Source organism: Heterodontus francisci, chromosome 3 (genome assembly GCF_036365525.1).
Source record: "Heterodontus francisci isolate sHetFra1 chromosome 3, sHetFra1.hap1, whole genome shotgun sequence".
Classification (NCBI taxonomy): Eukaryota; Metazoa; Chordata; class Chondrichthyes; order Heterodontiformes; family Heterodontidae; genus Heterodontus; species Heterodontus francisci.
This window is the reverse complement of record NC_090373.1, coordinates 132,916,052-132,934,710: the sequence shown is the minus strand read 5'-3', so window position 1 is coordinate 132,934,710 and position 18,659 is coordinate 132,916,052. Positions and strand designations below refer to the sequence as shown.

At 43.4% G+C, this 18,659-nt stretch overlaps 1 protein-coding gene across 11 annotated transcripts in view; it reads left to right on the top strand.

Annotated features, from left to right (window-relative positions):
* Nucleotides 1-18,659, top strand: part of LOC137360749 (fibrocystin-like) — a 604,145-nt gene that overhangs the window by 79,723 nt on the left and 505,763 nt on the right. For all 11 annotated transcript variants that reach the window (XM_068026018.1, XM_068026015.1, XM_068026020.1 and 8 more), the window contains 3 exons: nucleotides 3,738-3,828; nucleotides 13,607-13,749; nucleotides 18,231-18,361. In XM_068026018.1, coding sequence (XP_067882119.1) covers nucleotides 3,738-3,828; nucleotides 13,607-13,749; nucleotides 18,231-18,361 — 365 coding nt within the window. The remainder of the gene's footprint in view (nucleotides 1-3,737; nucleotides 3,829-13,606; nucleotides 13,750-18,230; nucleotides 18,362-18,659) is intronic.

Here is an 18,659-nt window from a genome sequence, read left to right as displayed (position 1 = left end):
AAAGAGACAGTAAAAAAGGTTAAATGCTGTGTCTTACTTTGCTAATTTTTTTTGGTGAAATTGTCCTCTCCTCTGTGTTTCTCTTTCTCTTTGTTTTAATTTTTTCCCTCCTTTAAAAAAAAAATCCTGGTAGAATGCATTTCGTCTAAACTGGTTCGGCTGTGTCTATGAGAGAAAGAAATGCATTAAAGTTTTCTCCTTTGCTCGCCCTGCACTCAAATAAGGCAAAATAAATTATGCTAAATTAAAATATGAATACCATGTATGTTGAATTAGAGCCATTACCTAAAAGGCCATTCTCACCCTAGTTTGCAACCAGCTCCCACGTGTTTATCGATCGGTTGAATGTAGAATGATACACATAAGGTGGGATTCTTCTTACTAACGTTAACATGGCAGAGAAAAGAACAAGTTACATGGCTTCCTTCAAACTTAAGGTGATTAAAAACTGCTGAAAACCAAAGTAACAGAGCAGCAGCATGGGGATTCGATGTTAACAAGGCAAACATCAGATTTTAGTGAAACTCAAAGGACAAGCTGAAGTCCAAAAGCAAGTACACCAAGGCCTCTGGATGTGAAAGAAAGGCTCAGCACCCACTGCTTGAGCAACAACTTCTACAATATACTCACCAATGTGGAGCAAGTGGATGTGCTGTCAACATTATGGAAATTCATTTGAAAGCCCTTTATATCACAAAAGCTTTGGACCCAAATGTACCTTTAAAGCATCTCCAAAATGGTGCTACCTCTTCATTAGAAGGCATGACATATCCAGATGTCGACGCCCTTCAATCGCGCAACACACGTCTGATAATTCTGAAGCCGAGCTATGTGCGTACCAGTGTTATATCATATCCCATGTTACCAATGTGGATCAGACACTCCTCACATTTGACATTCCAATCAGTCAAACTATGGTTATCAAAGGAGAAAAATCAATCACCTTAAGATCAACTGGTAATGAAATGAATAATTTCACCATCATACACAGGGCATATGGAGATAGGACAAAATGCCACCATGTACTATCTTCAAACAAAAATCTCTCCCAAAGAATATCACATGGCCAAAAGGTGTGATTGTCAGTGAACATGAGAAAGGTTGGATGGATGAAGGTTTGACCAACGACTGGTTGCGTCACAACTCTCAGCAACGTCGTATGCTGGTCCTTGATGCTTTTCGGCATCATCGAATTTCTTGCATCAAGGATATCCTAGATGTCATCATTCCCAGGGGCATGACAGGCCTGCTGCAAGTGATGGACGTCAGCTGCAAGTGACCATTTAAACAGCAGATGGGCCAAAAGTGGAATGAGTAGATCTACCCTGGAGCACTTGTGTTTACCCCCATCGGGCAACCAGGAGAACCTGGAACTTTTGCTCAATGGATAAAAAAGCCGGGGATGCCATTGATCCATCCCAGTCCAGCATGGCTTCAAGAAATGTTGTCTCACAAATGCCATGGATGGTTCAGAAGACAACATCCTCTGGGATGATGACACTGCTGAGCTGGATGACGAAGATGAAGACGATATCTGAGGTGATTCCATTTACGGTGACAATGAGAGAGACGATGAGGCAGTAGAGGAGCTGCATAAACTATTTGAGGACAGTGGTTTGGACACAGCATTTCAAGGCTTCTATACATGTAAATAAATGCAAAACATCTCAAACGTACTTGCAGCTTCTTGATCATTTCTTACAAAAATTAGATATGTAAACACCGGTTGCAAAAAGAAAACATTTTTATTTGTTACCATGTATAAGATGCACCCATAATTCCAGATAAGTTTTTAGGGGAAAAAATGTGTAGTATATTCAGAATATTATGGTATTCTTCACTTGCCTGACACCATCCAAGACAAAGCAGCCCGCTCGATCAGCATTCCATCCACCACCTTCAACATTTACTCCCTCCACGACAGGTGTGCAGTGGCAGCAGTGTGTACCATCTACAAGATGCACTGCAGCAACTCACTAAGGCTCTTTCAACAGCACCTTCCAAACCTGCGACCTCTACCACCTAGAAGGACAAGGGCAGCAGATGCATGGGAACGCCACCACCTGCAAGTTCTCCTCCAAGTCACACACCATCCTGACCTGGAACTATATCACTGTTCCTTCACTGTCACTGGGTCAAAATCCTGGAACTTCCTTCCTAACAGCACTGTGGGTGTACCTACCCCACATGGACTGCAGTGGTTCAAGAAGGCAGCTCACCACCACCTTCTCAAGGTCAAATAGGGATGGGTAATAAATGCTGGCATTGCCCGCGACGCTTACATCCAATGAATGAATTAAAAAAAGTGCAGGGTGGGGTTGGTCCTGGTACTGAGAACAGACTGTGGGATTTCTTGTGTTATGTTTCACACATGTTGAGACATTAGGGCGTCCCGTGCAGCAATGTAAGTGCTGGTCTGGTGATGGATTCTCCTCCTCTCCCTCCTCCGCCTCTCCCTCCTCCGTCTCTTCCTCCTCCTCCTCTCTATTCTCTTCATCCGAAGATTCTTGCTCCTCCACTGCTGATCCCACTACAACATTTCATCACTGCTGTGGATGGTGATGTTCTTTCTCTTCTGATGAGCTGGCAAACACATCCAAGCTGTCTCTCATCTTGGTCTTGTCAATTTGAAATTCTCAAAGGTTGATAAAAAAGCACTTCTTTGCAATCATTTGCCAGAGGAAACTGAGGCACTCGCAGCAATAAAGTGACCTTTCATTCAGCTGGGATAATGACAAGTTCAAATCCCCATCTGAACTGCTTGAATCTGGTTTCCATTTCCTTGGTCAGTTTCCTGACTCCTCGGAAACCCATGGTGCTCAAGTAAAATATAGAGCTGAGTTAAAAACAATTTAAGAATACCTCGTTAATATCTCCCAAGGTCATTAATTACACCAATAAGTAACTGCCCACATCCAATGATTAAATCCCTGATTCGGTGAGTACATTTCCCTCTGTCATTCAAATGCACCTCCATTAAACCTGGAAGTGGGTGTGTTGGAGCCAGGTTGCTTATCTGCTGTAAAAAAAAATCAAACTTTTTGTCCCCCCCATCCCAACCGTTGTAATGTAGGAAACCCAGCAACCAAATTGCACACAGCAAGGTCCCACAAACAGCAATTAAGTAGATGGTCGGATAATCTGTTTCATTGATGTTGGTTGGGAGATGAGTGTTGGCAAGAACTCTGGGAGAACTCCCCTGCTCCCTGTGAATACTATCTTGGGATCTTGTACATGCAGCTTAAAGGTAAACAGCAGATAAATTGTTCTCCTTCTGCACTCATATTAAACAGGGGAACACTTGAACACCCAATGGTATCGGAGATGTAAATATTTTCTTGGGACTTGTTAGCTGCCTTCAAGTCTCTATTTAAAACTGAGAGGTTTAGGCCAGGTTTCTTCCTCTTTCCAACCTCTCATGGGTTTTAATTTGGTGGTGGTAGGAAGTAAAGATGATCAGGACTGAATAGGTCTCCATTTGAGTACTGCCCACTGAGGAGCCCAACAAAAAATGCAGAAATACCCTCAAACCAGCTGAGATTTGATCATTTGCAATGCAAGTATCATAAAATATTTCAGAATTGGAACAGATATAAAGGAGTTGGATTTATTAGGTTCCTTCTTTCCTTCCTAAGATTTACTGTATTGACTGGTAGTAATACAGAAATTTGTACACATTTGTGTTTAATTGTTATTATCTTTATTATTTATGGCAATTTATTGTTATTTAAACTCAGCTCTTGTCAGCAGTTGAGCAGATTTTATCTGTGAACTGTCAGAACAATTCCTCTTCGGCTGATGTTTTCCTTCAAGCTGGATTTGAACGAGGTACGTATGTAAAACTTACCCAGAATGTTTTGTTCAATTTCTCTAACTACAGGTTTCACATTTAGTCAGTTTTGTCCTCCAATTAACCCATAATTAACTGGGCCAAAGATCAGATTGCCAGAAAGCCTGGGCAAACTCTATTCTGTGAGCCTCATTGGCAGCTTCTTTTGATTATTATCATTAAACAGTTTGTGCCTCTGATATCATGATGCCAATCCACACATTGTGGAGTCTTGACTGGCTAAAATGTAGCTTTTGTAATCAGTTTTATAGTGAATGAGAACCCAATTAAAGAAAAAGTTGTTCCCACCAAAATAGATGATGGGAGCCAGTGAAATTTAAGTCTCAGTTTTAAAAGGCAATATGTGTAGGAATAATAAAGTAGACAAGTGAAGAATAATAGAATCACAGAATCACAGAATAATACAGTGCAGAAGAGGCCCTTCGGCCCATCGAGTCTGCACCGATGCATTAAAGACACCTGACCTGTCTACCTAATCCCATTTGCCAGCACTTGGCCCATAGCCTTGAATGTTACGACGTGTGAAGTGCTCATCCAGGTACTTTTTAAAGGATGTGAGGCAACCCGCCTCTACCACCCTCCCAGGCAGGGCATTCCAGATCGTCACCACCCTCTGGGTAAAAAAGTTCTTAATCAAATCCCCCTTAAACCTCCCGCCCCTCACCTTAAACTTGTGACCCCTCGTAACTGACCCTTCAACTAAGGGGAACAGCTGCTCCCTATCCACCCTGTCCATGCCCCTCATAATCTTGTACAATTCGATCAGGTCACCCCTCAGTCTTCTCTGCTCCAGCGAAAACAACCCAAGCTTATCCAACCTCTCTTCATAGCTTAAATGTTCCATCCCAGCCAACATCCTGGTGAATCGCCTCTGCACCCCCTCCAATGCAATCACATCCTTCCTATAATGTGGCGACCAGAATTGCACACAGTACACCAGCTGTGGCGTTACCAAAGTTCTGCACAACTCCAACATGACCTCCCTGCTTTTGTAATCTATGCTTCGATTGATAAAGGCAAGTGTCCCATATGCCTTTTGCACCACCCTATTAACCTGCCCTTCTGCCTTCGGAGATCTATGGACAAACACGCCAAAGTCCCTTTGTTCCTCGGAACTTTCCAGTGTCAGGCCATTCATTGAATACTTGCGTGTCACATTACTCCTTCCAAAGTGTATCACCTCACACTTTTCAGCCTTAAATTCCATCTGCCACTTTTCTGCCCATTTGACCATCCCGTCTGTATCTTCCTGTAACCTAAGACACTCCACCTCACTGTTAACCACTCAGCCAAGCTTTGTGTCATCCGCGAATGTACTGATCCTACCCCCCACATAGTCATCTATGTCGTTTATATAAATGACAAACAATAGGGGACCCAGCACAGATCCCTGTGGTACGCCACTGGACACTGGCTTCCAGTCACTAAAACAGCCGTCTGTCATCACTCTCTGTCTCTTACAGCTAAGCCAATTTTGAATTCACCTTATCAAGTTACCCTGCATCCCATGTGCATTTGCTTTCTTGATATGTCTCCCATGTGGGACCTTGTCAAAGGCTTTGCTGAAATCCATGTAAACTACATCAACTGCACTACCCTCATCTACACACCTGGTCACATGCTCAAAAAATTCAATCAAATTTGTTAGGCATGACCTCCCTCTGACAAAGCCATGCTGACTATTCCTAATCAAATTTTGCCTCTCCAAGTGGAGATAGATTCTCTCCTTCAGAATTTTCTCCAATAGTTTCCCTACCACTGATGTGAGACTCACTGGTCTGTAGTTCCCTGGCTTATCTCTACAACCTTTCTTAAATAGTGGGACCACATTAGCTGTTCTCCAGTCCTCTGGCACCTTCCCCATGGCCAGAGAGGAATTAAAAATTAGGGTCAGAGCCCCTGCAATCTCCACCCTCGCCTCCCTACCTATTACCCTAGAGGGAACATGTTGGGCCTGTACCCTCCCCATTTCCTTTTTAAATGCCCCCCACTGCTCTTCTGTAGATTTCCTGACAAGTAACTCTTTCCAGTCTACCTTGGCCAGATCCTGCCTTATTTTACTAAAATTCGCTCTCCCCCAATCCAAAACCATTTTTTGCAACTTGTCTATTTCTTTCTCCATAACAAGCTTAAATTGTACCATGTTGTGGTCGCTATCACCAAAATGGTCCCCCACCAACACGTCAACCACCTGTCCGGCTTCATTCCCCAGAATTAGGTCCAGCACTGCACCCTCCCTCGTTGGATCCTCTACATATTGAGCTAAAAAGTTCTCCTGTATACATTTTAAGAACTCCACTCCATCTAAGCCCTTAACACGATGACTATCCCAATTAATGTTGGGAAAGTTGAAATCACCTAATATAATTACCCTATTATTTTTACACACCTCTGCAAATTGCGCACATATTTGCTCCTCAATTTCCTGCTGACTATCTGGGGGTCTATAATAAACACCTAGCAATGTGGCTGTCCCTTTTTTATTCCTAAACTCTACCCATAAAGCTTCATTTGATGCCCCCTCCAAGATATCATCTCTCCTTACTGCAGCAACTGACTCCTTAACTAATATTGCAATGCCCCCTCCTCTTTTACCCCCTCCTCTGTCTCGCCTGAAGATTCTATATCCCGGGATATTGAGCTGCCAATCCTGCCCCTCCCTCAACCATGTCTCCGTGATGGCTACTATATAATAATTTTAAAGTTAATTAAAATAGAACATAGAGAATGTAGGAAAGGGAAGACAGCTGAACAGATGAAAACTGTGCCTAATTCAAATTGTATTTGCTTGTTTTGGTTGGCTGCTTGAAAACATTATTGGGGCAATTTCAACTTAACCCACTGGGCAGAAATGGACTGGTTTGGTTCAGATTCCCATTTCACACCCTACCCAATGTTACTTTCCATTGACATCAGGGTTACGCTGTTAGGGATAGGTTGTTAGTGCTGGGCATTGAGTGAGATCTGTGTTGACATCTGCATTGTTGTCTCTATGTGTCCAACAACTTGATGCGATGTGTCTAGCATGCGGCTGAAGAGAGTTAGTGTGCTTCTCCCTTTTGTCTGCTATTGTGCTTCTCATTTTCAGCCTACGCTGGCTAGCAGCGATGTAAAATTGAGAGCCAATTGCCAAGTCTATTCCTGTCAGTACACAACCTCCCCATTGACAAGTCCTCTGCTGTGCCTCCACATGGCAACATGCAGAAACTGGATCCCTCGAGGCCCAGGGCTAAAGCTTCAGAGCAACTCTGAGGAGGTTTAGCCCCCAGACATATAGCGCACAAGCCCACAGGTGCTCTGGCGCTCATAAATCAAACTCCCAGCTATGGGCAAATAACCCCACTGTCTTGTGGATACCTCGGGAGAGATGAAGGCTAAGGGAGTAAACCCTGACAAAAAAGTTTGGAGCGGAGCCCAAAGACGGACTGATGCCTAAATATGTAATAATTCCGTCAATTCTGGCAACTAAGCCGGTGCCAAGTGTAGTGCTCTGCGCTCCTTTGGATCCAACTGGGGAGGTCAAGAAGGGTCCCTGATGTTTTGGTGGCTAGGGTCTCCATAAATTTTTCCCAGGTTTGCACCCTGGAGAGGACAGTCCATTCTTCTGCAGAGCATTAACACAACACTGGAGACAGCAGTTAACACAGTTTGCATCTTGGCCGTCAATTCTATCATGTCATGAGACGAAAGGCTGCCAGTAAGTTATCTCTGTATTGCCTGCAGAAAACCACAATTGGCAATTACTGTTGTCACTAAATGCATTCATGACTTCTTGAAATGTAGTCACTGTTACGTAGACAAAGAGGGCAGCCAGTTTGCACACAGAATGATCCACAAACAGCAAATGGGATAAAAGATCAGGAAAATAGGAACAGGATCAAGCCATTCCGCGCCTCGAGCCTGATCGATTATTCGGTTAATCTGTACCTCAACTCCATCTACTACCTTAGTCATTGAATCATAGAGTCATTATGGCATAGAAGGAGGGCACTTGGCCCATCGAGTCAATGCCAGCTCTCTGTAAAACAATCCAATCAGTCCTATTCCCCCTCTCTACCCACGTAACTCTGCAAGTTTATTTCCCTCAACTACCCAACTAATTTCCTTTTGAAATCATTAATTATCTCCGCATCCACCAACCTCATAGGCAGTGAGGTCCAGGTCATGACCATGCTGCATAAAAAAGTTTTTCCTCACATCCCCTCTCTATCACTTGCCAAATCTGTGTCCCCTAGTCCTTGTACCATCAACTAATTGGAACAGCTTTTCCTTGTTTACCTTGTCATAATCTTGTACACCTGTCAAATCTTCCCTCAATCTCCTTTCTCCAAGGAGAATGACCTGAGCTTCTCCAACCTAACCATGTAGCTAAAATCCCTCATTCCCTGGAACCATTCTGATAAATCTCCTCTGCACCCTCTCAAGGACCCTCACATCCTTTCGAAGGGTGTGATGACCAGAACTGGATGCAATACTCTAGTTGTGGCCTAAACAGAGTTTTATAAAGGTTCAGCATATCTTCCCTGCTTTTGTACTCAATATCTCTATTTATGAAGCTCAAGATCCCATATGCTTTGCTAACTACTCTCTCAATATGTTCTACCACCTACAAGGATCTGTGCAGATGGACCCCAGGGACTCTGTCCCTGCACACTCTTTAGAACTATGCCACTAAGTCTATATAGCCTCTCCCTATCCTTTCTGCCAAAATGCAACACCGCACACTTCTCTGTATTAAATTCCATCTGCCACTTGTCTATCGATTCTGCTAGTCTATCTATATCCAGTTGCAGTTGATTAGTATCGTTTTCACTATTTGCCAGACATTGAAGTTTGGTATTATTGACAAATTTTGAAATTTCACTCCGTATTCCACTATCCAAGTCGTTTATATATATCAAAGTAAATGGTCTTGCACTGACCCTTGGGGAACACCACTGTTTACCATCCTCCAGTCTGAAAAACAACTATTTACCATGACTCGCTGTTTCCTGTCCGTAAGCCAATTTTTTATCCATGCTGACACGGACTCCCCATTCCATGAGCCTCAATTTTGGTAACCAGTGATCAGATGAGGAGCGGTTGAAAGGGTCCCCTCTTGTCCCTCTCCTTGTTGACTGCAACAGGGTTTATTTCTTTTAAATTAATTTACCGTACAAATAGATACGATATAGTTGTGATTACGGAGACATGGCTGCAGGGTGACCAAGGATGGGAACTGACCATCCAGGGATATTCAATATTTAGGAAGGACAGGCAAAAAGGGAAAGGAGGTCGAGTAGCATTGTTAGTAAAAGAAGAAATCAGTACAATAGTGAGGAATGATATTAGCTCAGAGAATCCTGATGTGGACTCTGTATGGGTGGAGCTAAGAAACACCAAGGAGCAGAAAACATTGGTGGGGGTTGTGTATAGACCCCCAAACATCAGTGGTGATGTAGAGGATGGCATTAAACAGGAAATTAGAGACACATGCAATAAGGGTGCAACTGTAATTATGGGTTACTTTAACCTACATATAGATTGGGCAAACCAAATTAGCAATAATACTGTAGAGGAGGAATTCTTGGAGTGCGTACGTGATGGTTTTTTTGGACCAATACGTTGAGGAACCAAATAGAGAACAGGTCATCCTAGACTGGGTATTGTGTAATGAGAAAGGATTAGTTAACAATTTTGTTGTGCGGGGTCCTTTGGGGAAGAGCGATCATAATATGATGGAATTCTTCATTAAGATGGAGAGTGAAGTAGTTGAATCCAAAACTAGGGTCCTGAATCTAAATAAAGGAAACTATGAAGGTATGAGGCGTGAGTTGGCTATGATAGATTGGGGAAGGTTACTTAAAGGGTTGACAGTGGATAGGCAATGGCTAATATTTAAAGAGTGCATGGATGAATTACAATTGTTCATTCCTGTCTGGCGCAAAAATAAAACAGGAAGGGTGGATCAACTGTGGGTTACAAAAGAAATTAGGGATAGTATTAGATGCAAGGAGGAGAAATATAAAATGGCCAGAATAAGCAGCAAACCTGAGGATTGGGAGCAGTTTAGAATTCAGCAAAGGAGGACAAAGGATTTGATTTAGAAGGGGAAAATAGAGTATGAGAGTAAGCTTGCAGAGAACATAAAAACTGACTGTAAAAGCTTCTATAGATATGTGAATAGAAAAAGATTAGTGAAGACAAATGTTGGGTCCCTTACAGTCAGAAACGAGGGAATTTATAATGAGGAACAAAGAGATGGCAGACTAATTAAATACATACTTTGGTTCTGTCTTCACAAAAGAGGACACAAATTACCTCCCAGAAACGTTGGGGAACATAGGGTCGAGTGAGAAGGAGGAACTGCATGAAATCATTATTCGTAGGGAAATGGTGTTAGGGAAATTGACGGGATTGAAGGCTGATAAATCCCCAAGGCCTGATAATCTACATCCCAGAGTACTTAAGGAAGTGGCCCTAGAAATAGTAGATGCATTGTTGGTCATTTTTCAAAATTCTGTAGACTCTGGAACAGTTCCAACAGATTAGAGGATAGCTAATGTAGCCCCACTATTTAGTTTACTTTAGTTTAGTTTAGAGATACAGCACTGAAACAGGCCCTTCGGCCCACCGAGTCTGTGCCGACCATCAACCACCCATTTATACTAATCCTACACTAATTCCATATTCCTACCACATCCCCACCTGTCCCTATATTTCCCTACCACCTACCTATACTAGGGGCAATTTATAATGGCCAATTAACCTATCAACTAGCAAGTCTTTGGCATGTGGGAGGAAACCGGAGCACCCGGAGGAAACCCACTCAGACACAGGGAGAACTTGCAAACTCCACACAGGCAGTACCCAGAATTGAACCCGGGTCGCTGGAGCTGTGAGGCTGCAGTGCTAAGTACACTCTAAGCACAGCCAGCCTTTCCAGCACATCCTGCCTATCAATTTTACCCCATCCATTACCTCTACCATCTCTGCTTCTCTTGATGTTTTGTCAGCATCCTCTTCCTTGGTAAACATCGATAAAAAGTACTCATTAAGTATTCGAGCCTTGCCCTGTGCCTCTAGGCATATATCACGTTTTTTGTCCCTAATAGGCCCAACCCCGCCTCTTCGACCCACTTACTTTTTTTTATTCATTCAAAGGATGTGGGCATTACTGGCTAGGCCAACATTTATTGCTCATTCCTACTTACCCTTGAGAAGGTGATGGTGTGCTGCATCCTTGAACTGCTGCAGTCCTATTTACATGCCATTAGAAGATTTTTGGGTTCCCTTTTATGTTAACTGCTATTCTATTCTCATATTTTCTCTTTGCCCGTCTTATTTCCCTCTTCGTTTCCCCTCTCAACTTGGCTTGCTTCTCACTTGAAGAATTCACTGGACATGCATTATACACCCTCATTTTTTTGTTTCATCATATTCTCTTTCTCTGTCTCATCATCCAAGAAGCCCTGGCTTTGGTTCCCCTATCTTTCGCTCTTGTTGGAATGTACTGAGCCTGTACCTGAAACATCTCCTCCTTAAAGATCACCCATTGTTGTGTTATAGATTTTCCTGTCAGTCTTTGATTCCATTTTACCCTGTCTAGATCCCCTCTTATCCCATTGAAACTAGCTCTCTTCCAATTTAGAAGTTCTACTTTAGATTATTCCTTGCTGTTTTCCATTACTAATCTAAACCTTATGATACAATGATCACTCTTACCCAAGTGCTCCCCTACAAACACTTGGTCCAATTGGCCCACTTCATTCCCCAACACTAGATCCAGCAATGCCTCCTTCCAAGTTGGACTGAGTACATACTTGTCAAGGAAGTTCTCCTGAACACATTTCAGAAATTCCTTCCACTCCTTACCCAGTCCTCTAACATTATCCCAATCAATATTTGGGTAGTAGAAGTAAGTACCCTAATATTACTACCCTATAGTTCTTGCACCTCTCTGTGATTTGCCTGCAGATTTGCTCCTCTATCTCTCTTTTACTATTTGGAGGACAATAGAATACACCCAGTAGCGAGATTATATCCTTTTTTCTTCTCACCTCTAACCAATAAATTGCCGCTTCAAGGACACCCTTTCTCTGCGGTACTACAATGTCTTCCCTAATCAGTACTGGCACCCCACCTTTTTTCCTTCTCTATCTTTTCTGAGCACTTTGTATCCCTGAATATTAAGCACCAAGTCCTCATCATTTTTAACCTTTGCTCCATATCCCTTTGATACCCTCACCTAACAACAATCTATCAATCTCAGCCTTGCAAATTTCAATTGACCCAGTATGCATGGTATTTTGTGGGCAAATATTTCAGATTTCTACTACCCTTTGGGTGAAAATGTACTTCCTGATTTCACTCCTTGCTCTAATTTTAAGATTATGACCACTTATTCTGGATTCCTTTCCCAGGAGAAATAGTTTCTCTATATTTACCCTGCTGAAATCATATTTATACAACTTCACCTCATATTTTAACCTTTTAAGCCCTGGTATAATTCTGGTGAATCTGCACCATATCCCCTTGCAAAGCTAATATATCCTTCCTGAGGTACAGTGCCCAAAATTGAAGGCAGTTCCTTTATAACTTCTGGATCTCATTTGCACAATTCACTGTGCCTCCCAAGTTAATGTCATCTGCAAACTTGGAAATATTAGTCTCTATTCTTTCATTCAAGCCATTAATATATATATGGTGATAGTCGATCCCTGGGGAACAGTACTTGTCACATCCGTTAACCAGAGAACTGAGAATCCCAATTCTTTGCCTCCTACCTCCAAACCATTTACCAACTCCTGTCACAAAGCTATCTTTAATTCTGTGTGTTTTAATTTTTGCTAATCTTTTGTGTGGAATAATCTGCTTTGTTTGTTGCAGGATGTTACCTCTACAAATAAAAATTAAGGCAGTTTACTTGGCTTTGCAGTCTGGCATGCTGGATTGCCTGGATGTAGCAAATATCAAACAAACTGGATGTGTTTAAGCGCCAGCTGATGTTCCTGAAAATTTCCTCTATTGTGCCTGTTTCTAACAGGTTGCCATCAATTATTTACATTCAGCAATTTAATACTTTTACTAATATTCCTCTGCAACACCATCTTCCTGAATTTTGAAAGTACTCGGAATAAAAGTGAACATTCTTTTTAATTCTTTCATGGCCTGCGGGCATCGCTGGCAAGGCCAGCATTTTTCACCCATCCCTAATTGTTCTCGACAACTAAATGGCTTGTTAGGCCATTTCAGAAGCCAGTTAAGAGTTAACCATATTGCTGTGGGTCTGGAGTCACATATAGGTCAGACCAGGTAAGGATGGCAGATTTCCTTCCCTAAAGGACATTAATGAACCAGATGGGTTTTTACAACATTCGATGATAGCTTCATAGCACCATTACTGAGCCTAACGTTTAATTCCAGATTTTTATTAATTAATTGAATTTAAATTCTGCCAGCTACTATGGTGGGATTTGAACCCATCTCCCCCCAGCATTAGCCTGGACCTCTGAATTACTAGTTCAGTGACATTACCACTACACCACCATCTCCCGGTGCTAAGTGCACTGCTGTTGAGTTAGACATGAAGCTACTGATCTAAGTTATTTGCCCTTGGTTTACCGCCGACCATTGAATGATTTCTTACTGGCATGATACTATTTGAAAATATTTTGCTGTACAGAGTCGTTACATTATAGTCATTGTAATTTATTCCCCTTGTTTTACCCTTAAAAAAAGACCTTTTTATTAGTTTAGATTTTGTTGTCCTACCAGGAACAGCAGATCCTGGCACTGAAGGGCATCGTGTGAGTTGGACGGAGCCGTATTGTGGAAGGTTCAGCGTTTACAATCCACAACATCTTCTACAGGCCACTCGAGATTCGAGATGCAGATACGATGTTACAAAATATACACATGTAAGTAGCACTACGGCAGAGAGGAAAAATCACCACTCTTGTGAGAGCGATATCCGACTATTAGGAAATCCTCAAACTGATCAGGGCCTTCCATTTACCTAATTATTCATGTTGAATCAGTGCCACTGAGGGCTGAATTTTACTGGGGCCATTGAAGTCCCGTCACTGGGACTGAAAGGGGGAGGCAAGGACCCTCGGGTGGCACAGTGGCACAGTGGTTAGCACCGCAGCCTCACAGCACCAGCAAACCAGCTTCAGTTCTGGCTGCTGCCTGTGTGGAGTTTATAAGTTCTTCCTGTAACCGCGTGGGTTTCCGCCGGGTGCTCTGGTTTCCTCCCACAGCCAAAGACTTGCAGGTTGATAGGTAAATTGGTCATTGTAAATTGCCCCCAGTGTCGGTAGGTAGGTGGTAGGAGAATTGTGGGGATGTGGTAGGGAATATGGGATTAATGTAGGATTAGTATAAATGGGTGGTTGATGGTCAGCACAGACTTGGTGGGCCGAAGAATCTGTTTCAGTGCTGTATCTCTCTCTATGAGTTGGGTGGCATTTTGCCAGCAGCAGCCAATTAACAGGCCACAGTGCAATTGACGATGCCGGCCCACCCCCAAGAGCTGCTGGCCCAATTAGTGGTGCACTGACAACCCGTTGCCATGGGAGTGGCCGTTGCTGCCAGGGGGCCCCTCTGTGGGTCATGAAGTGCCCATAAAGAAGGCGCCTCCCATCAACCCCTCCACCCCCACACCCAGGAATCCACTCGGAGGCCACCCGGGTTTACCGGGCAGTCTCCTTGCAGTGATGGGACCTCCTGATGCAGGCAAAATACTCGTGAGGGCAGAAAGTGACCATTCATTGGCCACTTAAGTGGCTCAAATGGCTGCCTGCTGGGCAGTCGAGCCACTGGGCTCCCCAGCACTGGCAATATACCATGTGCCGGGAAGACATCGGGCTCCCAACTCGATGCGTTGCCTTGCCATATAGCTAGCCGTCCACCCTCCCAGCCCTAGCCCAACTGGCTGGGAAAATTCAGCCCTGATTGCGTGAAAAATAAGTTGGCGCCTCATCAAGTATTCCCTCTTGCCCATCCGTTTTAAAATCACTGGTTTCTCAGTTTGTATTTCAAATCTCACAAATCTGAGAGGAAGGAATCATGCAGGTAGCATGCTCCCAGACTGTTCCAGTATTACCATATGGAACTGGCTGCTGGGAAGCCCTTGAAAGTTACAATTGATGACTCGATCTCTGATTCCTGTTAGCTCCGGAGGAGCTAGGAATGTTTTCAGTATCTTTTGATGGTGATCCCTGAAAAATCATGGGCCAAACCTTTTATCCAAGCACTTAAGGTACAGCATGTTGCTGCATTGATATATTGTTGTACCTTGCTGTCCAATTTCCACCAATTTCATGAAGGGATACTGCTCATCCTGTGTGAGTTGTGGGAATTTTTACACTACCCATGGAATTGCACAAGGCACAGTCAAACTAAATGTAGTCAGGTTTTATGGGGGAGTGGTGGGGAAGGAAGGAGATGATTGTAAGGTTCCCTCTTCTCGGGCAGGAATTCCATTAAATCGCTCTGTGAGAAGTGCCTTCTTTTACTATATCTCTTTCTTACAAATGAGGGTGGAAATGGTGAGTGGGCATTCCATTCTCCTAGACCTGGTTTTTATCACAGTGGGTGCCAATGAATGTCATTTCCCATCCTCATTGCCCCTGAGTTAGGAGGACGGGAATTCCTTGCCCATCTAACAAATTCCATTGAAAATTTTGCTTTGAATGCTACTAATAGACCTTCACTTAGACATTAATGTAGTCAATCTATGATTACCATTTAACTAATGCTCTGGAGCTCAGTAGCAGCATGATGGTAAAGGTACAGGGTGTGCTGGGCTTCAAACACAATGGCACCTCCCATGGAGACTTGAACCCTGATTTTAGCTGGGGACGAGGAGTGAGGGTGGAGCTGGAGGGCAAGCAAGCAAGCTGGAGGGCTTGTTACATTTTAACTCCTCGGCCTGACTCCTGCCTGAAGCCGACATCAATGACATGAAGTCGGCAGGTGGAATTGGGTGAGTGCTGCAGGAGGATGCAGCCAGGGACCCGAGGGAACAGTTTGCAGCATTTAGGTGAGTGGATGGGATGGTGTGAGGCAATCGTGGTCGGGATGGAAACCTGGGACAGGGGAGGCCCTGGGTTTCATTGTGGGGCCCACAAGAGGACTCCTGCTCCATGATCCTTGGGGTGAGGTGAGTGTGGGGGGGTTACTGCACCAAGCACTGAATGTGCTGCTACAGTTAAAATGTCATCAGGATCTGAAATTTCGTCAGCCACCTGATTTTTGAATATCACTGAGGCTTTCGTCTACATGGGCTGAGGGTTTCCCACGCTATCTAAAATCTGACTGTTAAAACCGTGTAGATCTGGTGTGTAGGACACTGCTCTGATTTTAATCCCTGAGATGCCCCATTATCAGGGTTATCATTTAACTAATCCTCAGGAACTCAGCAGAAGCATTACTGTAGAGGTTCCTGGTGGGCAGGCTTTGAAATACAGTGGGTTAAATCAAATATTTTATTTTTGTAGGTATTTTGAACTGATATAATGCTAAATTCTAACCTTGGGATAGCTCATCACAGTATCACCTGCAGGTGTAATAGTTACTGCAAAGAATATGTAACCTACCTACAGTTTTTAATATGAGACAAGTTTCTATATGTGCACACGTGTGTATATTTATCATACTTTGGCATGCCTGCAAATTTCTGTGAAATATTTAATGTAGAATATAAGCACAATGAAAAACTTGGTTTTTCTAATCTCAGTGAGGAGCTGGGGACTTAGAACAGTTAGCAATCCATTGAGAAAACAATTAGCCCTGGATTAAACTCAGTGGGCTGTTTTTCCTAGCCCGATGGAGATTGGGGAGGTCATGGGAAACCCCATTGGGAAGGCTCCCCGATGCTCTGGCTGATTTTCCCAGGTTTGGCCTGCCACAATAATTGGCAGCCGAATCCACGGAGGAAGGCAGGTAATAAAGTCAATTAAGGCCCCGATCAAGGGCCATTTTCTTCCAGTGCTGCAACTTTCTGGGGACACAGGGTGCTCTGCTGTGTCTGGAGCCTGGCACTGCTATGGAGGCGGTCTCTCGCCAGGAGGTCAGTTGGCCATGGGTTGCTGAATTAATTGGCAGCATCATGAGGTCGCAATGCTCAGAGGGGTTCAGGAGTAGCTGCGGTCACTCTTCTGGATGGATAAACCCTCCACTCTGAGGTCCCTCACGGTACTTTGTCGCATTTTCACCATTGAAAAGGGAGGCCTCCATGAGCCCGGTAGGGTTGCTATCTGGACATTGCTGTGGGCCCTCCTTTTGGGCCTCCCGCTTCCCTGGTTTGCCTTCTGTCCTTAATTGGATGGTGAATGCAGAGGCAGCCAATTAGGAGGTCGCATCACATATAGTTTCTCCGGCGGACACACTGAGGCCATGCGCGGGCTTGGGACCCACATATGTTGCTGACACTGGGGTCCTGATACCTATGTGAAAATTCAGCCCAGGATGTGCTTAGCTGGTAATTAAACTCATGTTGTACCTATTTACAACATTGGACTTTCTGGTCTTAAAGGAACAGTTTAGGTTAGTCTGTGTTTTATCAGCAGGATAATACTTTGCATGTTATGTGATACAGTGCTCTGCCCTTACAAAACAAGCATAATCTCCGAATTAAAGAAAATAATCTGCAAATACTGAAGATACACACCCATCTGATGATGGATTTACACATGAAATGTTGTAACTTATTTCTGAAGATACTGACTGAACTGCTGTGTATTTCCGACAATTTATGTGCTTCTTTCAGATAACATTTAACTTCCCTGATCAAAGCCACTAATATACTCAAATATATGTGAGGAGGCCACAGATGTTCAAATGTTGCAATATAAGTGTCTTCTATTTCCTTATGGATAAAGGACCAGTTTAGGTTTTTTTCATTCATTGGATGTGGGCGTCACTGGTGAGGCCAGCATTTGTTGCCCATTTCTAATTGCCCTTGAACTTAGTGGCTTTCTAGGCCATTTCAGAGGGCATTTAAGAGTCAACCACATTACTGTGGGTCTAGAGTTACATGTAGGCCAGACCAGGTGAGGAGGGCAGATTTCCTTCCTTGAAGGACATTAGCGAACCAGATGGGTTCTTACAACAATCGACAATGGTTTTATGGTCACCGTGAGACAAGCTTTTAATTCCAGATTTTTTTTATCAATTGGGCTCAAATTTTACCCTCTGCCATGGTGATTCAAACCCATGTCCACAAGAGCATCAGCTTGGGGGCCTGAATTCTTGTCCAGTGACAATACCATTACGCCACTGCCTCCCCTAAAGCACCACTCAAAGTTATTGGCACAGCCATAGTATGAGCCTTGGTAACTGTTACTTGCATTAGTTTTGATATTTGAGCTAATAATTTTTTGGCTATTTCAAACAGATCTGCTTCGGATACAAAGGTTACATAACCGGTGGATTCATAGTGACCCTGAACCACAACAGCAGATTGTTTCAGAGTGTTAGAAGCAACATCACTTGTGCGTGGAACCCTGACAATACCAACCCTGCTAGGTAAGGAAAATCCGGTGAGCCAGAAGGAGAGGATATTACTAAGTATGCAAGGCTGTACTGTGACAGGAAAACTGACTAGTCTCTAGACGATGCTGCTATCCATCCCCCACAGTTCAATAATATGTAAATATTTCCATTATTGCACCATAAATAAGCTTAAGTTGAATTCTGTTTAATATTAATATTGTACCCTGAAGCCATATGGAGTTAAAATCACCCAGTAATTGATGGTAATAAATATTAATAAAGCAGCTAGTTACAGAGGGGAGGGCTAGCTGTCACAAACATATATGATATA